This window comes from Mustela putorius, unplaced genomic scaffold (genome assembly GCF_011764305.1).
Source record: "Mustela putorius furo isolate JIRA1106 unplaced genomic scaffold, ASM1176430v1.1 tig00003867_pilon_pilon_pilon, whole genome shotgun sequence".
Taxonomy (NCBI): Eukaryota; Metazoa; Chordata; class Mammalia; order Carnivora; family Mustelidae; genus Mustela; species Mustela putorius.
In genome coordinates this window covers 17,343,142-17,368,476 of record NW_025422019.1, presented here as the reverse complement: position 1 = coordinate 17,368,476, position 25,335 = coordinate 17,343,142, and the positions used below count along the sequence as shown (strand labels likewise).

Here is a 25,335-nt window from a genome sequence, read left to right as displayed (position 1 = left end):
TGCCAAACATTATTTCTACTGAATAAAATGAAAATCACGCCTATAAAAGCTCCTGGTGAAATACATAGGACTACAAAGACAACTACATGACAGCATGATCAAGGAAAAACACTTCAGGACCAAACAAGGCAAGGCACAGAAGGCCAGGGAGGGAGTTTTACAGAGTCTAACGTGTACCTGAGCGTTTGTAATCAAATGGGGCTGGGAAGCAGATATGGAACTGTTTGGAAACAGTTTTAGGCAACTTTCTCTACATATATTTGTACTGCCTTAGAAGCACAGCAAAAATCTAGAAATCCTTCTACTTTATTTCAACTGCCTTGCCTATTAGGAGTCTTCATTGCCAGAGGTACAATTACCGATACAAGTATCAAAATATTTGATAATCTTATCAAACTGTTCACACATTCTTCACCGTTGGAATACAAACAATATGACTTGTGAGCAAAACTAATGAAATCTCTCCAGTTCAAGTTTCTCATCATACTTCTTTCATACATCATCAGAAAGTATTCTGCAAGTTCTCACCAGTGGAATATTAAGATAGTCTAATGGGGAAAAAGAGGTACAACTAACTGTACAAACTGTCTTTGAGATGTTACATAATCTTTAAAATATAGGATAAAAGTAAAAGAGTTTACACTGGTATAATCAAGTTCCCCAAGGATGAATGACACACCTATAAGGGAAAAGCCAGAACAGGAAAGCGTATGTGTCAACTCTAAACATGTATACGAATTCAAGACATTACTAAGAGTGCTTCTGCGAATTCTAATTTGGAATGTTTTTGCCTCTCTCTTTCATAGGGTAGGTGGGATGAAGGGTATCTTATAGAACTTGAGCAACTCAACTCAGTCTTTTCTATCTTCTTAATCTGTTGAAACTTAGCACAACTTACTTTGCTCACTGGGATAATCTTAGTTTTGTTTTTATTAATTTCTTGCTATTGTAGAATGGGAGAACATACTCACCACACAGGCTCATAAGACACAAAATTTATTTCTTTCCAACATATATTCTGTATTTATTAGCTGAAAAATCCTGTGAAGTTAACCTCTCTTCCTTCAAGCAGGGAACAGGACATCACTGGTACAGAATATTAGAGTTCTAAAACATAGTTGGGCTACCCCAATTATAATTAGTGAGTTAAGTCTTAAACATGCAAAAGCAGATGAACTTAGCACTATATAATCATGGATATGTGCACCTGTGAGAAAATGTGATTAGCTGCTTGTTGTTGAGTTGGTGGGGGTGGCAGAGGTGGCTGTGGAGGTCCAGGCACTTGGGTTCTAACTGGTTGTTGAGTCATAGGAGGATTATACACAACTGGACTTCCGTCTGGGTTTATGAAGGGCTGACCTGAAAAATTAAAAGAGGAAGGAAAAAAACACTTACAATAGAGACTGAACATAGGTCATTCCATGCACAATTTATAACAAAATGTCTATAATCCTTATTCACAATCCTAGAGACCCAAGTTTCTGAAAATCAAAAGATTTTCTCATCAGGGGAGAGAAGTCTGACCTTACATGAGGTTATTTTAATACTCTTTATTTTTGTAACTTAGTGTAAATATGTAAAAATTATGCTGCAGCATTTTACTATAGGGGTGCTGCTCCAAAACCTACTGAAGTTATTCATAATACGTAGTAGTTTTTGAAAAACTCTGAATCCTGAAATCTTGCTCATGGGACTCAGGTACAGGATTGCGGTCCTGCAGTGCTGTTGCACATTTTAGTTTTAAGAAGAAATTCTTGACTTTGGGATACTGGAATATTATTAACTAGCCTGTAAGAGGTGGTGAGAAAGAGCTAATTTATAGACTGCACTGCATATACTTGATTAGTGAAATTAACAGTGGATGAAAATTAAAAATGGTTGACAGCTTCAAATTTCAAATCATGGACTCGATCTATGCCAGAGTCCTTATTTTAAAAACTTCTAAAGTTGTAAATAAGTTTTGAATTCTAAAGAATTTTCTAAAATAATTTCTTCTTAATTCCAGTGAGCTTGATTCTTAGGTTAAGAGAGAAAACTTAAATATTGATTTTGAGGCTTGTTGTTATTGCTTACTAATTACTGGGGGGATATCCTAAGTGCCCAAGAAAATAAAGTCTATTCTCTTTTCTATACATATGTTCTAAACAACTTTTTAAAAATTATTGAAAGTAGTATTTTTATTGTGGGAAAATAACCAAAAAATAGAGATCAAAAGAAAATAATCTTATAGTTATCAATTTAGATACCTTCTTCCATACTTTTTTCAATGCACATGTAAATAAATTCACAAAAATTAGTATTTTTCCTTATCCTATACATTATTTTACTTAAAAAAAAAAAAAGAAAACAAAAGAAGAGGACTGTGTGAAATACACTATGCTATATCCATTTAGAATGGGAGGAATATAGAAGAAAGTAAGAGATATTTGACTGAATAATAGTTTTAAAAATTGTTTTCATAATATCCTTTCTTCCATGGTAAATCCCTCTCCCCATTTTTCTTTGAAACTTACGAAATACAATAAAATAACTGTGGGGAGAGAAGAATATACTGCTCCACTGATAACCAGAGGAAAAGGGCCTTCATATTCAAGTAATTTTCATCAGTCTCTTGATGATTTAGTTATATGAAAACAAGTCATGCTGGGTATTTATTGCTGGTTAAATAATTATGAAAAAAATGGTAGAGAAGATTTGGGTGGAAGCGTGTTTTAAAAGTAACTTAAGGGGGTGCCTGGGTGGCTCAGTGGGTTAAAGCCTCTGCCTTCGGCTCAGGTCATGATCCCAAGGTCCTGGGATTGAGCCCCCCACCCCACCCCCATTGGACTCTCTGCTCAGCAGGGAGCCTGCTTCCCTTCCTCTCTCTCTGTAAGCCTCTCTGCCTACTTTTGATTTCTGTCAAATAAATAAATAAAATCTTTAAAAAAAAAAAAAGTAACTTAAGGACTGACTGAAAAGTTGGATATGTTGTAATGCTGTTCTCAAAAAGCAGAGATCACTTTTGGACACATTTAAAATAAAGACTACAATTCAATTTCAGGTTGATCAGTTAGCTGCTCACTCTGATTTCCTATTCAGTTGAACCATTCTATTATCAAAAACTAATTAACTAAGACGTTTTGAATGAAAAATAATAATAAACAGTACATTAAGTCATCTTTCCTGCTTCAGGAAAACAAGAAGTTTAGTAATATAATAAATCTGAAGGATAAGAAGATAATGGTTATTAAGGAAAAACTGAATTTCTGAATAGTCAGTTATTCAATTCTTATAATAGAAATAATAATAGTTCCAACTTTTGATCTTAAAAAGAGATACCGAAAAATCTGAAGGTAATGAGTTCCAAGCCATGGTCTTCTCTACAACCAACAAACAGAAAGGTTCAGGAGCACACTGAGACCCTGATACTCTCACCTGTACCTACCTTGCCCAACTACGACCATACTGATGTGACCACAACAGTTAGGTGTGAGAATTTCTAAGGAAGGATATCAAATGATTTATAAGATTGTTTTCATTATCTCACAAAATTATTGGGCTATAATACTGTGAATAGAGACCAAGACTTCATGTGAACTTTCAAAAGATCATATTTTCTATATTTGCTCATATCGCATGCATAACAAAACATATCATGACTGTAGTTTGCGTCTCTGAGGTTCAATTTCATTCTCTGTATGAGGATTTCACTTACCTAAAAGGTTATAATGATTATAAATAATGTATTTAAAGCCCCTAACACATTACATAGCACACAGTAAATGCTGAATAAATGAGAATTATTACCTAACTGCAAGAATAGGTGTGTTCAATATTAATTCATAAAGATATCTAATTCTTTTTTCTAATAGTAATAATAATAATAATCCCCTTACCTTTTCCTCAGGAGAAAACAATTACCATATTCAGAAGAACAATTACTTATAGGTTCTTCCTACTTCATTACATAATGAATAAGCGCTGCTCACTTTCTCCTTCTTCATGAAATGCATAATATTTTCCCCAGGATAATTTTTATTCTTTTAAAATCAGGTAAAGATCTTTCAATGGTGGTTATCTCATATCTAGAAAATGAACTTTTTTTTTTTTTTTAAAAGTTATGGTTAGGCCATTATTTGGCCTAAAAGATGACATCTGGATGCTTCAAAGAGAATGCTTTCTGATATAAATATGTCTTTGAACATTTTCTAGCAGAAATGTTTTATTGAAGTTCTAGGGAAAATGCTAATTACTCATGAAAAATAAAAAGCTGGTAATACATATACAAAAAATACATTTACTAACACACATTCTTTAATTTTCAATAACTCCTGCTATCTCAACTGAAATAAACACCTTTTTCTGGATACCAACCTGTTTGTGGGTTGATCAGAATACTGCCAGGTGGTATGCCTGCCGCTTCCAAGGGAAGCAAAAAGAAGCTAGTGCTAGGAGATGCGACTTGCCCATTTAGGCCACCATCAAAGGAAAGAGAGCTATGAGTGCTGACAGTTGGATAGACGACAGGTGCGCCATGAGAAGACTGGCTGAGAGCTGTACCTGGAAGAGGCTGCTGGATGTGAGAAAGAGAGCCCGTAGATGACCCTACACTACCAGAAGACTCAGAACCTAGGGGAGGAGTAATGAAAAATATGGATTTTTTAAACCTCATATAAAAGTGCAGGTTTTAAATATGTAACAATAAAATTCACATTGCATAACATGCGGTTACCACATAAAAGCATTGGGTATTTTGATTTACTGTATAATTTTGTTTCCCCTCCCCATCATGAAAAAGTTTAATACAGCAAAATGATCACATAAGTTGTCAGAGAAGTCATAGCCCACATGCAACTTAAGCAAGTTTATAACCCCATCAGCCACAGATAGCCACAAAAAGCACATTACCCACATTCCCCAAAGCACAAGGTTATGTACATTTTACCACTTTAGATTAATATACAGATTATAATTTTCTCCCAGGAAAAAGAACATAGCACAGCCAAATGCCCAAAACCTCTTATATCAGAAACCCCTTATCTATAAGAACACAGAAAGATTAATAGTGTAGGAGATAACAAAAATGGTAAGTTCTCTATTAAGAGAAATAATCGTGAAGTTTCACTGCAGAATTTCATTTTAAGCTCATAATCATAATATTTTCCTATAATGTAAAGTCAACTTTCTGTTTTTTATCATATCAAGGGACAAAGACAGCATGAAAAATAATCCAAGTACTAATATTAGCATCAGTTTAAAATTTATTTTTCACTCACTAAATTTGAAAATTTATTTTTAGCTGTTTTCATTCCTGCAATCTTATTTCCTTTTCTATTACCTAGAGACTGAAAATGTCACTGATTTTCAGAGTAACAGCAAAAAGTGGATAAAACAATCAAATAAAAGGAAAGATTTTGAGGGCGCCTGGGTGGCTCAGTGGGTTAAGCTGCTGCCTTCGGCTCAGGTCATGATCTCAGGGTCCTGGGATCGAGTCCCGTATCGGGCTCTCTGCTCAGCAGGGAGCCTGCTTCCTCCTCTTTCTCTCTGCCTGCCTCTCTGCCTACTTGTGATCTCTGTCAAATAAATAAATAAAATCTTTAAAAAAAAAAAAAAGGAAAAGATTTTGAAAATGTATATAGTTAATTATGTTTTGAATAAGAGTTGGCTCGGGAATGGAGAATTAATCTTTAATGAATGAAATATACAAATATGTTTATGTGTGATACACTGCCTTCTGAAGGATAACTTCTATTTTAAGTTGTGCCAAATGAATACTAATACAAACTCTATCAAAAATAATTTTTCCCAGGGCACCTGGGTGGCTCAGTGGATTAAAGCCTCTTCCTTCGGCTCAGGTCATGATCCCAGGGTCCTGGGATCGAGCCCCATATCAGGCTTCTCTGCTTTGGCAGGGAGCCTGCTCCCCTCCCCCTCTCTCTGCCTACTTGTGATCTCTGTCAAATAAATAAATAAAATATTTAAAAAAATTTTTTTTTTCCCTGGGGCGCCTGAGTGGCTCGTGGGTTAGCCTCCGCCTTTAGCTCGGGTCACAGTCTCAGGGTCCTGGGATCGAGCCCCACATTGTGCTCCTCGCTCGGCAGGAAGCTTGCTTTCCCCTCTCCTTCCGCCTCTCTGCCTACTTGTAATTTCTATTTCTTTGTCAAATAAATAAATGAAGTTTAAAAAAAAATTTTTTCCCTATTAAAAGAGGTGATGTTTCTTTTCATCTCTGAAGATAATATAAATTACAAATAGTACATGATCTTAAAATGTTTAAATTAGCAGTGTATGCCTAAGTGACATACTCAAAAATACAGTACTTTTTTTCTGTTGTGATGACTGAGTGGCCATTTTTGTAAATAAATGTGTATCTTGCATATGCATAATTTATATTAATAAAATTTACCTATCTCTAGCAATATTCTATCATAGACACTAAGATATTTTTAATAACCATATTATGAGCTGAAAGGGTGACAAGGGCAATTCATAAGCCTCAATAATTTAAAGAACTGACTACAGATAAGGTTTAAAAAAAAAATACTTGGCTACCTTCAAATCTCTCCCTTTGATTGTTATCTGTACAATACCATATGTCTAGGTTAACCCAAATAGGTAAAGATAGAGAGCCATTTTTGCTAACTTTCAATGCTTATTTAGGGATAAAAATAAAGATCTATAAGGATTCTAAGAGAGATGTGAGCTTTTATAGTACTGAATGCAGTTGGTGAAGGTGAAGAGAAAAGGTATGAGCCTAAATGTAAGGCATTATAAAAGCAAAGAAACTAAGAAAATGAGGATGCTACTAAAATTTTTACTCATTTAACTATAATTACATCACATTATTTTTCCTCCAGTTTTAAAATTCCTCAGAAACTTCTTGACAATTTTATTGATTTTTTGAATAGCAAGGAAGGACTTTATCATGAAAAATGCAATGAATATTTCATAGCATTAGCTGAAAATGCAATCAATGTTAAATAATCTCGGGTGAGAAACGAGGCCTTCCTATTATAAAGAAGCAATGAAGAATTTCCAACTACCTCTGGGGACTCAAATAAGATGTGACATTTCACTGAACTAACTTGATTTAAGTTTATGTCACAACAGAGAATTTTTACTTTAACTGATGTTTGTAAATCTCTCTCCAACAGAGAATGAATCCTAATGTTGATACATATATTACCTCTTAAGTACTGCGGAGGTGCTCAATGCACTGCTGGTAAGAATTTTATGTTAGGATAATTGCAGAAGCCACAGGATAAATAAAGAGGTAAGACCACAACAGGGAAACTAATGGTTTGATTGCACAGTTCTAGACAAATATTTATACCTGTTTTTGAAAGCCTGCCTATGCTTTTGCTGCTCCCAGAACTATCACCTCTTGTCAGGACTGAGATTCCACTGAAGCTGCTGGCTTTGGTTACAGCAGGCTTGAAGTTTCGAAGAGAACTGTCAGAATCCGTGCTGCTCCAGGGTCGTGGTTCAGAATACTTCAGCTCGTTCTCAGTGCTGCTTTGATGGCTATTTGTTGATCTCCCCGAAGCATCTTTATTAACTCTGCAATTTAGAAATACAACTTTGAGAAGCTAGTAGGAACAAAAGGGGAAAAAATAGAGAAGATAATGCTTTGATTTTTCAATACAGCATGAAAACATGCTTCCAGTACCTAAATATCTGACGCCTCTGCTGGGTACTACTAGCATCCTCGTCTTGGATTCTGTTGGCATTTTAATAAGACATTTTTATTTTTATTTTTATTAGCATCAGTCAGATAGTTAACAAATGAATGTTAAAAATTCCCTCACCTTTTGTCAATAATATAATTCTCTTGGGAACACAGGGACTAGAAAGAAAGAATAGATATAAAAAGTTGAGCTTTTGTCAAATACATCATGCATCTGTAAACCAATGATGACAATCAAAATTGTATGTAATAATATTTAAAAAGCATTACCCACCCTGCCCACAAAATCCAAAATGGTGACAAGGATACACAATAAGTAATAATGAAATTATTTCTGGCTTGGAGGTACTATGCATTCTTTTAATAGATAAAGATCTTTCAACAGATCTTGAAGCCATTCATTTTTGTGGTACAGATTAAATGGAAATTCAAATATTCTCTTCTAAACAAGTGAACCCATTTTCATGATTATATATTAAAGGTATACACAAATCTGTAGGTTCTACCTTATTCACTCAACTAATACTTCGCTTAGCTGTGGTTTGGCTGTGGCTGTGGCAGTGAGTAAGGAGCTATACGTCAATGTAGCTCATAGCCAAACTCTTCTAATGCTATTAACTTAGGTCAGGCAACCACCATTCTTCCTTGTATTATGATGACAGTCTTCCAACTAGTTTTCCAGCTACCAACTTTTGCCCCTTTCATCCAGTTTAAACAACAGAAGCCACAGAAGTCTCTCTAATATGTCAATCTGATCACGCATCTTCTCTTCTTAATAGCTCCCTGACGATCTAGCACAGGGGATGGCAAACTATGGTCAGCCACCTGTTTTTGCAAATAAAGTTGTACTGGTACACAGCTATGCCCATTCATTTATGTATTTTCTAGGTCTGCTTACACATTAGAAAGGCGGATGTGAGTTGTAGCAATAAAGACTGGATGGCTCTAAAAACCTAAAAAACTAATTATATGGCTGTTTACAGAAAAAGTTTGCGGACTCCTGCTCTAACTAAAAGCCCAACAACCTTAACCAGCTTTCATGGTCATGTCATCTACTTCCTGCTTACTTCTCTAAATTTTCCTCACTTCTTGTCACCTATGCTATAGTCCAGCTTCTCTGAATCTTTTAAGTCCTTATCTGTCAAGTTCTCCTTTATCTCTGAGCCTATGCTTGGAGGGTTCCTTTAGGTCTCCTTTTGGAACCCAACTCTCTCCCTCACGCCTCAGTTCTGGTTTGTGTTGCTTCTAAGCTGTGTCTTTTATTTTACCTTCATGTCTCTGCACATATCATATACTGTATTGTCATTACTTGGCTATTTATTGGGGCTAAGACTTCATAAACTAGAGAGAGAAATACATATAGTTTAGGCTCTGAGTATAGCAGACCTGGGCTAAAATCTCAACTGTGTCATTGTCTATCTACACAATCTTTTGCTATTTTACTTAGCCCCTTAGAACCTCAGTTTCCTTATCTGTAAAAACCAAACAGTGATAGTATCTACCATATATAGGATTGTGTGGGGGAATAAATCATTTTAGTTGTTCATGGATATGTCCTCCAGGGCCTAATATAGCACATACTATTGGTGCTCAATAAGGTTTGCATGAATATTAACTGATAGTTTAATTTTAATGTTACTCTTTATTTTTATAATATTGAGGAAATTTTTATCTCTGGCAGTGTTAACCCAGATTACCTGCATTCATATATCCTTGAATAATACCTAGTACTGTACAGAATAGACACTTAATAGACACTGGTAAAGCCAAACTGAATCTCTTCTCAAATACATATACAAAATAATTAGCCACTTGAAAGATTTCTTTCATATAATCACTTAAAAATAGAAAACAGATAGAATACTAAAATTAATTGGTTTAATTTGGTTTTTTTAAAAAGTAGGTGTCATACCCAGTGTACAGCCCAATGTGGAGCTTGAACTCAGAACCCTGAGATCAAGACCTGAGCCTAGATCAAGAGATTGACTCTTAACTGACGAAACTATCCAGATGCTCCTAATTAGTTTTATTTTCAAAGAAGAAACAAGTTACTTATTGAGGAAAGTCTACTACAGAGAAGAATTTAGAGTACATGATTTTGTAGACTATGACCAAAGTTCTTAAAATCTCAAGTCTGTGAGAAGTCTGGAAGAAAAAAAAATTACACGAACTTTATACTCAGTCTGATATACTGCTCCAATAGTCTACCTGCATGCAACTTTTGAAATATTTATATAACTGCTGCAATGTAGCATTTTATAAATTATTAAATTATTGATACGAACAAGACAGACCTCAATATTCCTAACAAGTGACTTTATACATAACAAATATGGTTACAACTAAATGATCAATAGATGATAGGAGGAATGAGTTCCTATAATCCAAATTAACATATACCTAATAGTGAGATCTAAATCTAAGTCAGTACATACATCTTGGGAAAATATTCGGTCTCTAGCTCTCTGGTATTCCTCTTCCCTTTCTTCTATAGATTTACTTCTTCTGTCATCTTTCAAACGTATTCTCATCTAAAGAAACAAGGACAATTAATTCTTGGGAAAATGACCTACTGGTGTTAATTCTTGCACCCAGAAAAAAGCTGCAATTGTCGCAGATTACCTGGTTATCATCTTTGTCAAAGCTGGAGTTATCTCTCTTGAGGATATATCGTTTCTGAAAATCTTCACCTTTATCATCCTTAATATGTTCATTGAATTTCTGATCAGGTCTAAAAAAAAAAAAACCCCAAAGGAACAGAAGAGATAGTACACATTACTTACAGAAAAGTTAAATAGAACATTTTATGTAAAGTAATCAAAGCAATAAAAAATTACCACTCACTAGTGCCACTAATAATTAATACTTGTGTTACCTCATTTACTCTTCATAACAATCTTATGAGAAAATATTAAGTACTTTATGTTATGATTTAAAGGCCGTTATGAAAAATACACTGTGGGCGCTGGAATCAGACTGCCTGGGTTCAAACATTCAGTTTTACCCCTTTAGTTGCTTCAGGATGTGCACAAGCTACTTAAACTTTCTGTTCCCTAGTTTCCTCATTTATAAATTGAATTATAGTATACCTACTTCACAGACTTGCTCTGAAAAGGAAATGAATAAATACATGAACAGCACTTAAAACAGTAAACACTCAACAGAAGTTTGTTATTATAAATATTACTGAAAAAAGACAAAACAAAACAAAACCGAGGTTCCAATGGCTTAAGTAACTGTCTAGGATCAAGAGCAAGTGTATGACAAAGCCACATTTGGAGTGCTGGTACGTCAGACTCAAAGTCTATTTATCCTTTTGCATTGCCTCCTCTAAATTAAAAAAAAAATTCAAAGAAAAAGAAAAAGTATATGGTACTTCATCTTATGTTACACTCTTACAATACCTGGTTTGGTGTGACATGATTAAAAGTAATAAAATATTCTGAAGTTTAATTACCTAAAACCTAATAGGCTCATTCAAAATGCTACCAAATTACCAAGAATTCTTAATTATAACAGGGTATATCTTTGTTTTACACTACTGGAAACAGGTTAAAAAAGAAACATTTCTTTTTTTGGGGAAGTTAAAGTTATAACCTGAAAGAATAATTATGAAATCATAACAATATATTAAACGGCTGATTGGTCTTTTCTCTATAGAGAAAGTTCCAATGAGATCCAGAAGACAGACATAAGGTTATGGTCTGTGGAAAATTAAAACTATGTAAAACTTCACTTTCTAAAATATACTATCAACTTCAACAAATTTATTTAATATTCTTGTGACTTAATAACATCCTATTTAAAATTGGAATTAGTCTTTTGAAATACATGATACATAAAAATACATTTGGAGGCACAAAGTCTAATTGAACTCGAGTAGATTTTTATATATAGTTTAAATATATATTATATAGTGGCATAATATATTGTGAACACCCTAAGTAAATTTCTAAACCAAATAAACCTAAGTAATGACATCTTCAGCAAATGTGATCATATATATGTCATTATATATGTATATATATGTATATATATATATATATGTATATATGTATTATATATGTATATATATAGTCAAGTAACTCTGTTGAATATTTAACATAGTGAATTTTTAATAAAGCACTGTTTCTACATTCTGTCAAATTATGCAAAAGGAGATTTAAAAATAAGAATTATCTAAGTAAGCTGAAGAAATCTGTATTTTAAAATATACTCAAATAAGTGAAACAAAGAGATATCCACACAGAACTATAGACATAACTAGGAAGAACAATAAAAAGAGTAAAAACAATTTCATGGCCAAAATGACGAGAAAAAGATTGCTTTCTTTAGTAGGAGTGTGAAAGATTATTATCTATTAGTTCTGAAGATGGCAGTATGTTGTTACTTCTGTCATGACTGCCCTGCTTACGTTTATCAACTATTTCTATAGCTGTTTGAAGTAATTTCTTATTGAAGGAGTCTATACTTGGATTAGAGATTCTCATTCCAAAGCCAACTATAATGTTTAACCTAGGGCCTGGCAACTTTTCTAAGAGCAGCTGGATTCCCACACCAAATAGCATTGGCAGGCATTTCAGCTAACCTTAAGACTGTCTTACCTCTCTTTTATTGATGCCTGAAATTACTGCCCTGCAATCGCCAACTTCCCGCTCCATTGAGACACCCCAGTGGACACCGGGTTGTTGACATCCACAACACCACTGGTTCAAGGCTGGAGCGGGTAATTTGCCTATGAGGAAAAGGTAAGTTTGCATTTATTCAATGTGGAGCAGATCTCTAAGGTTTTCTGATTTACAACTTTCTTCATATTCCAGGAGATATATAAAATAAGAATACAGTGTAACTTCAATGATCTGAAGGTCCAGTTATAATTATACTACTGATCCATTTTTCTTTAAGTATATCATGATCATCTGTGTTTAGCTCAGCTTTTGATGACTTTGATTAAGAGAATCCTAAAGCTTTCTGACATCATTGGTAGCATTCAAATAACTGAGGTTACACTGTATCGAAAACCTTAGAGAATCATCAGTCGAAATGTTAGACAAAATGCCTGCTAATGTACATGTGGTTGGGTATCCAGCAGCTCTGCGTATTGCTGAAAGGTACTGGTTAAATGAATTAGACTTCTATTCACCTTCATTTCAGGTCGTATCTTATGGTTACTTGATCTATGATATAATGAATTGGAAACAGACTAATTGAGGATATTTTTAAAAGAATAAGGGACAAGTAGAGGAAAACTAAATTAGATTCACATTTGCAGTAGGTAAAATATAATCTCTAAAGAAAGACAAGATCCTTTTCAAAGACATCTATCTTCATTAATTTAATTATAGGAACAAACATTTAAAACTACTAGCCTCCACCACCGTTATCTATTTAGTTGACACAATACTATATGAAAAGGAAGAAAACCAAGTTTGTTCTAGTAAACAAGATGGCAGCTATAAGAGTAAAGGCCATTATAACAGAAGGGATATGAATGAATTAAATACCACCATGTCAACAGAATGGTTCATAGATAAGACCCTAAGAGAAATACAGCTTCAAGAAAAGCATAAAAATAATTAATTTTTAGCATTATCTATGTTGTCAGAAGCTGACTGCTGCTCATTCCCAAAGACCCACTGCTGCCACATATAAAATTGATAAAGAAAATGCTTCAGATGGGCAGATTACCACCAAAGTATAAATATTAGCTGAATCAGTTGCTTTAGGATTAGTTTTACAAATAGGCAAAAAAAGGTGCTGTGTACAAAATTTTAGGTGCCTTTGATTGGGCCTTTTACTTCCAAATAGCTGCACTGATGATATAATTCAGTAATACTATAAAACTTCTGAGCTTGTCTCTCTTTTCCTTCCTTCCTTCCTTCCTCTCTTTAACGTGTAATGTATTATTTGCCTGAGGGGCACAGGACTGTGAATCATCAGGCTTACACATTTCACAGCACTCACCGAGCCCTTACCCGCTCCAGAGTCCATAACCCAACACCCTATCCCTACCCCCTGTCCTCCCAGGAACCCTCAGTTTGTTTTGTGAGATTAAGATTCTCTTATGGTTTGTCTCCCTCCTAATCCCATCTTGTTTCATTTTTTCCTTCCCTACCCCCTACAACCTCCTGCCCTGCCTCTCAAATTCCTCATATCAGGGAGATCATATGATAATTGTCTTTCTCTGATTGACTTATTTCGCTCAGCACAATACCCTTTAGTTCTATCCATGTTGTTGCAATTGGCAAGATTTCATTTCTTCTGACGGCTGCATAGTATTCCATTGTATATGCATATACCACCTCTTCTTTATCCATTCATCTGTTGACAGGCTTCTAGGTTCTTTCCATAGTTTGGTTATTGTGGACGTTGCTGCTATAAACATTTGGGCGCATGTGCCCCTTTGGACCACTACATTTGTATCTTTTTTTTTTTTTTTAAAGATTTTATTTATTTGACAGATCACACAAGTAGGCAGAGAGACAGGCAGAGAGAGAGAGGAGGAAGCAGGCTCCCTGCTGAGCAGAGAGCCTGATGCTGGACTCGATCCCAGGACCCTGAGATCATGACCTGAGCTGAAGGCAGCGGCTTAACCCACTGAGCCACCCAGGCGCCCCTACATTTGTATCTTAAAGTAAATACCCAGTAGTGCGACTGCTGGGTCGTAGGGAACCCTATTTTCAACTTTTTGAGGAACCTCCATACTGTTTTTCACAGTGGCTGCTCCCGCTTGCATTCCCACCAATAGTGTAGGAAGGTTCCCCTTTATCCACATCCTCGCCTGTCGTTTCCTGATTTGTTAATTTTAGCCATTCTGACTGATATGAGGTGGTACCTCATTGTGGTTTTGATTTGTATTTCCCTAATCCTGAATGATGTTGAGCACTTTTTCATGTGTCTGTTGGCCACCTAGATGTCTTCTTTGCATAAATGATTGCTCACGTCTTCCACCCATTTCTTTTTTTTTTTTAAAGATATTCTTTTGTTTATTTGACAGAGACAGAGAGATAGAGTGGAAACACAAGGAGGGGGGAGTAGGAGTGGGAGAAGTAGGCTCCCCGCTGAGCAGGGAGCCTGATGGGGGAATCAATCCCAGAACCCTGGGATCATGACCTGAGACGAAGGCAGATGCTTAATGACTGAGCCACCCAGGCACCCTCTTCTGCCCATTTCTTGATTGGATTACTTGTTCTTTGGGTATTGAGTTTTTTGTTTTAAATTTTTTTATTAAAATATAATTATTAACCCAGGGGTACAGGTTTGTGAATCCCCAGGTTTACACAATTCACAGCACTCACCATAGTACATACCTTCCCCAAGGAGTTTGATAAGTTCTTTATAGATTTTGGATACTAGCCCTTTATCTGATATGTCATTTGCAAATATCTTCTCCCATTCTGTCAGTTGTCTTGGTTTTGTTGACTGTCTCCTTTGCTGTGCCAAAGCTTTTGATTTTGATGCAGTCCCAAGTTCGTTTTTGCCCTTGCTTCCCTTGCCTTTGGCGATCTTTCTACGAAGATATTGCTGCAGATGAGGTCAAAGAGATTGCTGTCTGTGTTTTCCTCAAGGATTTTGATGGATTCCTGTCTCACATTAAGGTTTTTCATCCATTTTGAGTCTATTTTTGTGTGTGGTGTAAGGAAATTGTCCAGTTTCATTCTTTTGCATGTGGCCGTCCAATGTTTCCCTCAAGGATGTTGATGGATTCCTGCCTCACATTGAGGTCTTTCAACCATTTGAGTCTATTTTTGTGTGTGGTGTAAGGAAATGGTTTCTTTCATTCTTCTGCATGAGGCCGTCCAATTTTCCTAACACTATTTGAGGAAGAGACTGTCTTTTTTCCACTGGACATTCTTTTCAACTTTGTCGAAGATTAGTTGACCATAGAGTTGAGGGTCTATTTCTGGGATATCTTGTTCCATTGATCTATGTGTCTGTTTTTGTGCCAGTACCATACTATCTTGATAATTACAGCTTTGTAATAGAGCTTGAAGTCTGGAATTGTGATGCCACCAACTCTGGCTTTCTTTTTCAAAATTCCTCTGGCTATTCAGAGTATTTTCTGGTTCCATATAAATTTTAGGATTATTTGTTCCATTTCTTTGAAAAAAAAATGAATGGTATTTTGATAGGGATTGCGTTAAACGTGTAGATTGATAAAACTATCACTTTTTAAAACAAGTGGGTGCTCTTAAAAACTTTTCCTCAATCAATTAAACATAGCTCAGAAGGGGGATACAACATTATGGATAATACTATATTAGCCAACAGTCCCAGTTTCTTGAGATTTGTAGGATTAAAGAAGCAAAATCAAAGGTTGAAAAGATGATAAAATGATGGGAGATTAATTGAATGGGAGGGTGTCAAAATCTGCCTTAAATAAATTTTTTTACACTATGTTAACTGACTTGAATTAAAACAAAACAAAACAAGCAAAACCCCGTCAAATTTGCCAAAGACTGGCCACAGCTATCTAAAATACATTAATTAAAAAATCCAAGTGAATGGTTTTCAATTATCAGTGATACGACTTCTGAAGTTTTGTTTTTGCTTTTTAAACCAGTCCTCATTGACCTGCTTTATTTTAGTCTAGACTGGTTCATTTTGTATCTAGTACACTAAAAGAAATTTTATGTATTTTTTGGCCCTATCACATAAGGTTACTATAACATTTAATTAGGCTGCTAAAACGTGGAAAACCTCAGATGAAAGGTGCTGCTGAAAGATAAAGTATGGTCACGTAAGTACTTAACAAATGCCTACATTGTTGATACTTACATTCTTGTATTACTAGTTTTGTTTACTATGACAGACTTTCCACTCTGATCAACATTGTGGTCTAATCCAAAGTAGGCGGCTACTCTGTGTAATAGCATCCTATGGTAAGATGTCATTGGGGGAAATTTTTTACGTGGAGACCTAGAAGTAGAAGAAAAACTAATTTAGTAAATCAAGGAGCACCATGGTGACAATTTGTTTTCTTGTTAAATGTCAGGACTTACTCATTATTACCAATGAAATCTAATATTTCTTGTTCCAATTTCAACAGCATCATTCTGTCCCTGAAACAAAAATATGAAGGCTCTTAAATATAAAACTTAACACTGAAATAATCATAAACACTGAATTATTATGACTAAATTTTTCCCTAAAAACTGCACTTTGAAGACTATCACAAACTTGATGCCAGAATATACACGTGACTTCTAAAAAAGTAATGTTTAGGAAAAATAAAAGATGACTTTTTTTTTGTTTAATTTTTTTTAATGGAAAATTTCATACATACACAACTGTAGGGAGAATTGTGTAATGAATCTCAATGTAGCTTTTACCCAACACCAACAATTACCAAACATGTGACCATACTTAAAACACATATTTTGATCTAACTATCACTACATTAGAGTCTGTTCTGTAGATACATGGATAATAAGAGCATATTAATCTTTACTTCCTTAATAAAGCTGAGAAATAGCAGGAACACAGGCATCTTTAGTTAGTTAGGCTCATGACTTTGTTATCCTCAACTCTATAGAAACAGTACTCCAATGCAATGCCAGTAACAACAGGAATACTCCTATGGGAATCGAATGCTAGTATACAGATGGAATTATGGCAGAGAAGTATGAATTACATTACTAATTCTAACTCAGAAGGAGAAGCCTTTTCAAATCATCAGATGAGCTTGTACAATACATTTTTAAGACTTTGGAAATTTTTGCCACAAAAATAAAAATGAACCCAAGGCTTTCAATATGAAAAATAAATAAGGACTCTAGGGAAAACTGGCATGTGCTCCATTAGACCACTAGGGTCCTATTTAATGTGCATATGCTGTAACGAATATTAACAGTATCACTACTCCCCGAAGGACTTCCTTGCTCACATACTAAGGACATGGCTCAAAGCAGTATTCTTGGGCTCACTGGAAATTTCATGTGCATGTGAAACAAACAAACACTCTGAGAATTTTCAAACTAGAAGTAGCTTTACAGATCATTCAGTTCTAGCCCTCAATTTTTAGAGATCAAGAAAACTAGGCCAAAGGTTAATGTTTGCCTCTCAAATAAACAATACAGAGTAGAATCCTCTAATAGGACAGAAGATGTGGTGCTTTTGCTCAAGCTGCTTGAAAGTCTATACTATACGTCAGCACTGAGTTTGACCTTCCCTCTAGATTGCAAATAAGTCTCATAAAACCAAGTAATATTTGACACACACACACACATATAATAAATATTTAACATTAGTTGAAAACTGAAGAGAAAATATGCCTACCTGGTGACTTTAAATCCAAAGCTGAAAACATGATTACATTTTAACACGAATTCTAGCAACATTCAATTCTGTCCCAAGCCTGGTTCACCTTTAGTATTCCTCATTTCAGTAAGTGGCACACTATCTTTCACCCAGTATACTGTACTAAAAGCATCTGTGGTCTGCTATAATCCTTTTCCTAAACCTCCTATGCAGTTAATTAGTACTGCAAATTTTATCAACCTTCTATTTTTTCTTCTGTTTCTCACTGCTGCTAACCTGGATCCAAGCAAGCAGGATCTCTGGCTTGACTACTAGAACCACAGTCTATTGTTTCTCTCTGTCTTCCCTCAATACCACCTTATTTTTTCTACCTGAACATCCGTAACATCTTCCAAAAACACACGTGTGACCACATGTTACTGCCTTGGTTAAATATTTATGATAAGCTTCCCACTGCTCTTCGGTTAGAAATAAGCATCTGGGGGCGCCTGGGTGGCTCAGTGGGTTAAGCCACTGCCTTCGGCTTGGGTCATGATCTCAGGGTCCTGGGATCGAGTCCTGCATTGGGCTCTCTGCTCAGCAGGGAGCCTGCTTCCTCCTCTCTCTCTCTCTCTGCCTGCCTCTCTGCCTACTTGTGATCTCTGTCTGTCAAATGCATAAATAAAATCTTAAAAAAAAAAAAAAAGCAATAAGCATCTGTAATGGGGCCTACATTCATCTACCTCTTCAGCCTCATCTTCTGTCTCTTAATCACAAAACTGTTATCGTTTGGCTTATCTCTGTACTTGCCAAGCTCCTTCCTGTTTCTGGTTACCTGAACATGCTGTTTCCTTTGCCTTGAACAACTTCCTATAGTCTTTCTTAGAAACTGTTTCTTTCACACTTTTCTTTAAAAGCATTTATCAAAATTATCATTGCATATTTATTTGGACTATATAGAGGAGCTCAACAAATGTATCTGCATGAAATCTGTTAATCAAATTATAAAGTCTTTTGATATAAAAGATTCATAAAAACTTTTAATCTATTTTACCTGAAATTTTTTAGGGAGGTTACGAAGTTTTTAATTCAGAAGGCTCCCCCCACAAAAGGACTTATATAACTGTAAGACACACTTTTCATCTAACCTTTTGAGTACGATGTGTATTGAGATGAAATAATTCTAACTTTTCTGATGTACTTTATATATATAGTTATATATATATAAAGTTTATATAGTTATATTTTTAAAAAAGAAAGGAATCGGAGACAGGAAATTTATTAAGCATTCATGAAATAATACTTTCAAGTTGGTCTTCTGTTTCACAGGTAAATGCGAACATGTAATAAAGGTAGTAGATTAATCACTAATAAAGCTAATATGGAGGTGAAAACACAGAACTGGTAAAATAAATTATACCTATAAAAATCAGGCAAGGGATACACAAATGAAAGGATGTAAAATGTGGTATCATATACATAAAACATGGGGGAAGGAAGTAAAAATTTAGTGCTTTCAACGTGTTCAAACTTAAGCGACCAACAACTTCTTATAGACTTCTGTAGGATGTTATATATGAATAGAATAGTAACCACAAATCAAAAACCTACAATAGATGCATACAAAAAAAAAAAGAAAGGACTCTAAGTATAACACTGAAGAACTCATCAAACCACAATGGAAGAGAGCCAAGAGAAAAAGAAAAGAACAGAGAACTATAAAACAACCAGAAAACAAGTAACAAAATGGCTAAAACTACATACTTACCAATAATTACTTTAAATGTAATATAAATGGACTAAATGCTTGAATGAATGGATTAAAAAAACATGATCCATGTATATGCTATCTATAAGGGACTAATTTCAGACCTAAAGACACAGGCGGATTGAAAGTGAAGGGATGTAAAAACGTTTACCATGCAAATGGAAGTGAGGAGGGGGAAGGTGTTGGAGTGGGAGGAAGGGGGAGGGGAAGCCAAGTCAGGAATACTTGTACCAGACAAGATAGGAAAAAAATGGTTTCCTGTTTTTGAACAGTGGGCAAAAGATCTGTGAAATCTTCTGCAGGGAATACATTGCCACTGAAAAGAAATTTCTGTTGTCTCCAGGAAAGAAAAAATTCTAACAATTCTACTAGCCACTAATAAATATTCAGACTTTTTTTTTTCTTTCACAGGTCTATCTATGGGCTGCAGAGGCTTTTTTACCTTATCTGGACCATGTACTATTTAAACCAAGCCTCCCTATTTAGTGTACTAAACTTTTAGTTACTAAGAAGTATAACTTTTTAGAAAAATAAGGCTGGTAATCTTCCTAAGTTCATAAGATTTACATCTCCAGCCTTTTGTCCACTATAGCTTAGTACATGCTTCCTATAATATATAATCAAGGTTAGATATTTTTGTAATGATTTTAAATTAAAAATTAATAACCTTTAGAGAAGCAGTGCATATAGGACTCAAACTAATAGGTCCACAAATTACTCATCCTAAGCCATAAGGTTTAGCACATGAACCTCAAAGTAGGCATAGTTATTGAAATTATTGTATAGTCTTTTAAAGGGAACCAAGGTATGCTGTCTATTATTTAAAAAATAATAAGAATAGGGATCTCAATCAAACCAATCAATAAGCTATTACCTAAAGCTAAAATGAAGGGGCATCAGTTTTTTACTTATTAAGTATTCTAGCCATTTTATCAGAAATAACTTTAGAGAAACTGTACATAGCTGGTATACTAGTGGCAAATAAAAAAACTAGAAAACAATAATGCTTCTATATGACCACTCCTTTCCCAATATTCCTTACGAGCCTGGCCAAACATTTGCAACAGATAAGAAATAAAACAAACATTACTTCCAATAAAAGCAATTTTAGAAATTAAAATAGAACCATTATATGATATTCTCCAGAGCAAATCACATTACTTTTAAAATATCCCTTCTCAGGATTAATCCAAAAGTTTCTCCCCTTTATCAGTTATGTAACACAGTTGCCTGTATTATACCTATTTCTTCACTACATGTGGAATTTACACAAAATGGGTATAAAATAAATACAAAAATAGGTAGAAGATTATGTCACTGAATATAATTTCTATCAAAATCAACTTTAGGTTCTTAGGTTCTAATTCAGCAATGACTAGCTTAGCCCCTGCAAATATTTTTTGCAATAAGAATTCCAGATAAATTAGTTTACATTGGGAGCTAAGTTTATTTATTTGGTTGAGAATAAGCTAAAGATTTAATGATTAGAAGAAAAATTTTGAAATGAAATGTTGGCTGAATTTTTATATTACTAAAAATAAAACTGCTTAAAATCTAGAACTCTGAGCAATACTGAATCTTCAAAGTTTTAGAGGAAACTTGCAATATTTACTACTACTTCTGTACCATGTATATCTGGCAATTGTGTGTTTCACTGAGAGAACACTGAGTCATGAAGTAAATCTTATTTCTCACAAAATTTAACATTCGCTCCAAATATCTAAATCACATCGACATTACTATTAACTTATACACCAGCCATTACATGAATTATTCACTTATATGTTTATTTAAATATAAATGCATACACAGAAAAAAAAGTACTGATACATGCTACAACATGGATGAAACTTGAAAATATTATGTTGAGTGAATGAAGCCAGTCCACGAAGGCCACATACACATAATTTCATTCATATAAGATATTCAAAACAGGAAAATCTATAGAGTTATAAAGTAGATTAGAGCTCAGAGCATAGGAAGGTGAGAGCTAAAGAATAGACGGTTTCTTTCTGGAATGAAAAAATTCTAAGATTGACTGTAGTGATGACTGTAACCTATCTGTGGGTATAATAAAGCCATTAAATTGTACATTTAAAAATACATACGCAGATAACTTTAAAACTTTCACTTTTGTAAAAGATATCAGAGAATTGTAAATAGAAAAATATTTGGGAATGGATAAAAATAGATCTCTAATTGTTGTCCTTACTGAGGTCTCTCCTATAGGTTAAAAGGAAAGAAAAATTCTGCCTTTCTAGCGTCCTATTTTGTTTTATGGAAATTAGCTATGTGTTTTCTACCTTCCCCCTTATTACTCAACGCACTGAGTTCAGGTTTCTACCATCCCACCCCAAATGAAACAATTTATTAAAAGAGTCAGCAATTTCCTAATTTCTCAACCTAATGAGCAGATCCCTGTGTTATTTTATCTTTCATGAAACAGCTCCTGGCTTCTGACCCCTGGGGCTACCCCGTTTTTTTGTTTTGTTTTGAGAAAGAGAAGGTAAAGTGAAGCCAGGGAGAGGGAATGACAGGAGAGGGTGAAAGAATGAGAGAGAGGGAATCTCAAGCAGGCTCCATACCCAGTGCGGAGCCCTATGAGGTGCTCAATCTTATGACCTTGAGATCATGACCTGAACAGAATTCAAGAGTCAGATGCTAAACTGACTGAGCCATCTAGGCCACCACCCCCTGCCCCAGCTAACCAAGACAAATGGTCTCATAATTGTTCCACTTTTAAGACTTAGTCTATCTACATTTTCTATGCTGTCTTTCCACAGAATTTTGTCCTTGTCATTTACTCCATCTCTCAGAGCAAACACATCATCCTCAAGCTTTGTTTCTAGTAGTGACTCCGAATCTATTACTTGATTCAGGCTCATTTACTTGAAAACCAGAACTCTTTAATTTTGGACAGATCTTATCTCCTGAGTTTTCCAACAGGCACCTCAAACTATACTTATTTATATCAGAACATGCCCTATTCCATTCAAGCCTGTTCCTTACTCACTTTCTCAGTTAATGGGACTATCAGCCTAGCCAGAAACCAAGAATTTATTCTGTTCTACTATATCACACCATCACTATGGTACTTCCTAAATATTTTCAAACATGTCCTTCCCTCTCTATTCTTCCCTATAATCTCCTAGCCACGATCCTTGTTTATGGTATTGGCCCCTCAGTGCCAAAGTAATCTTTCTAAAATGCACGACTGATTATGTCATTGCTCTATTCAAAATCCATTAATTATTTCTCAACTTATCATGTCATATTCAATACTTCTTAAATGGTACGCTATTGGCGTTTTAAGGAAGACTGTTTTTCACTGTTCATTACTGTCTTAAAGATCTTTTTGGCATCCCTGCCGTCCTAGTAGCACTCCACACTCACCACCCCAGAATGCTGGTACAATCTTAGGTCAAGGACAAATAGAAATGGGTTGTTTTGATGCCCAACCATTCATAGAAATGGTTTTTTTCATACCCAACCAACACCTTCCCCATCACTTTCTAAAATTACTTGCCACATGCCTCCATGCTGGAGTCAGAATGTACAACCTCACACACTAGTGTGTGAGAGAGGAAGTATACCACCGTGTCTTGTCAATGCACATGTATCTATCTAGAATGCTTTTCTCATTTCTCCATATAGATAGCTTCTATTTAAAGCACTGTGAATTCAAGACTCAGCTCAGGCATATATTGTCAGTGAAGCCTTCCCATAACCTTTCAAAAAGAGGTTGAGGCCTTCTCCTTGGATTTTTATAAAACTCAAAAAACCTCTTTTACAACATTAATTCTATTTAATTTTTAAAAAAAGATTTTATGTATTTATTTGACAAAGATGAGAGAGAGAGAGAGAGAGAGAGAGCAAGGGCACAAGCATTCAGAGCAGCCGGGAGAGGGACAGGCAGAAGCAGGCTCCCCACATATCAATTCTATTTTAATTATATATCATGTTTCTTTTTCCAGCTCAGAGATGGTGAATACTTTAGGGTAGAGACTATATCTTCTTTTTATCTACAATGTTTTTAGCACAATGTTTAGAACATGACAGATGCTCAGTAAATGCCCGTTCAATGAACTAAGGAATTAATTCTTCTATTGTGACCACTGAGAAATAAACTTGAACTGAAGAAAAAAAAAAAGTCACGTAGACTTATCTTCCTTCTCACTCCGTACTAGGTACTCGTTCAGCCCTTTTTACAAGGAGACCACTTTTCATTTTGGTGGTTCTCTTTTTGTCATTTATGTTAAATGTAAAATAGAAAACCAAGATGATGCTGACTACAATAAATCCTGAATGAAAATAAAGCTTATGTTAAATCATGACATAAATCTCAGGGAGAATAAAGAGAGTTATTCCTGTTCTCTTCCTTGTGCATATACCCAAAGAAACTTTTATTTTCATTTTAGTGTATGTTAAAGAACTATCACTTTGGGAAGCTAACATCCAGAGGAGGGGTTCTCAACCTTGGAATCTTCTACCCCATGAACGTGTTTGTTAGATTTTTTTGTAGATAAGACTTTTTGTGGGGAGAATGCCACAAAGGGGTCAATGACCCACCAGAAAGTTAGAGTCTATTCATTAGTACCCTGGCAACACAAATGATTTCACAGTGACCCACATAAGAACCTTAAAAATCTATGAGTTGAAAGTTAATATGTAAGAAGGAACAAAAATTCTTCCTTTAGCTATATTCAAAAACTCACTATAAATGGATACACCAAGCTCTTATGTGGTTGAGAGTATTACTATGAGGGAAGTTTTCTCTTCTTCTTTTCCATGATTCATGATTACCTCTCTACCTCAATTAAGAGCCAAAATATCTTGGTGATTCTGTATTTCCAAAAATTCCTATAAAAAGGATGAATTATTTTTATATCATGGGACATGAATAATGCAAAGAACTATTTATACATGTGCATATAGTAGACCAACATCTTAGCCCTAAGGAACTAAAATGTTTCTGGTGTACTTCAACACTGCAATCTTATTCTAACATTCTAACTCTGTAATGAAAACAAACATAGCAAAATTATGGTACTCTAAGCAATGTAAACCTTATAAATTTAATTTTTACCTGGGATTGTTTTTTAATGTATTTACTAAAAATTCATGTAGATCTATGCCAGTTGAATCAGTGTATTCTTGACTGGAATCTAAAAAACAACAACACAAAAACCCAGTATAAAGCTGTTTGAAAACAAATCCCTTTCTCTTTCACACATGATGCATATCTTAATAAAATGAGATGCCCCACACGGGAAAAAAACTGACAAATTAGGAAAAGGGAATTTATGGTGAACTCTGATGACCACAAGCTTTCTACTCCCATAAAATAAACATGACATAGATTTATATAACTGCATATACAAGCATGTTCTTAAAATTTTTTCTCACATGTGTCAGTTTACTCTAAATTCTTTTTAAGACCCTTTTATATACACACAATTCTCATGACTAAAAATGTCTCCTTGAGTGAAAAATTAGAATGAGTTAAATAATCATCGAAATTTAGTGCAAATTAAGACAGCTTAGTTCAGTTACGAATATAAGTAGAGACAATAATTTGGAGGTAGGTAGAAATTCTACTTCTGAAAGAATATTCAGTTAGATTTGATCAGGTCTATCATCAAAGGCTTGCTTTCAAAATAGT

General features: G+C 34.8%; 1 protein-coding gene across 12 annotated transcripts in view; it reads right to left on the bottom strand.

Annotated features, from left to right (window-relative positions):
- The window catches only part of R3HDM1 (R3H domain containing 1), a 198,074-nt gene that overhangs the window by 84,313 nt on the left and 88,426 nt on the right, over positions 1–25,335 (bottom strand). For 7 of the 12 annotated variants that reach the window (XM_004774254.3, XM_004774256.3, XM_004774257.3 and 4 more), the window contains 10 exons: positions 24,760–24,838; positions 16,669–16,728; positions 16,445–16,585; positions 10,289–10,397; positions 10,102–10,197; positions 7,788–7,825; positions 7,649–7,699; positions 7,313–7,539; positions 4,354–4,608; positions 1,208–1,359 (listed from right to left, as the gene is read on the bottom strand). In XM_004774254.3, the coding sequence (XP_004774311.2) occupies positions 1,208–1,359; positions 4,354–4,608; positions 7,313–7,539; positions 7,649–7,699; positions 7,788–7,825; positions 10,102–10,197; positions 10,289–10,397; positions 16,445–16,585; positions 16,669–16,728; positions 24,760–24,838 (1,208 nt within the window). The remainder of the gene's footprint in view (positions 1–1,207; positions 1,360–4,353; positions 4,609–7,312; positions 7,540–7,648; positions 7,700–7,787; positions 7,826–10,101; positions 10,198–10,288; positions 10,398–16,444; positions 16,586–16,668; positions 16,729–24,759; positions 24,839–25,335) is intronic. The other 5 variants (XM_004774259.3, XM_013046753.2, XM_013046754.2 and 2 more) reach the window with 3 other exon arrangements.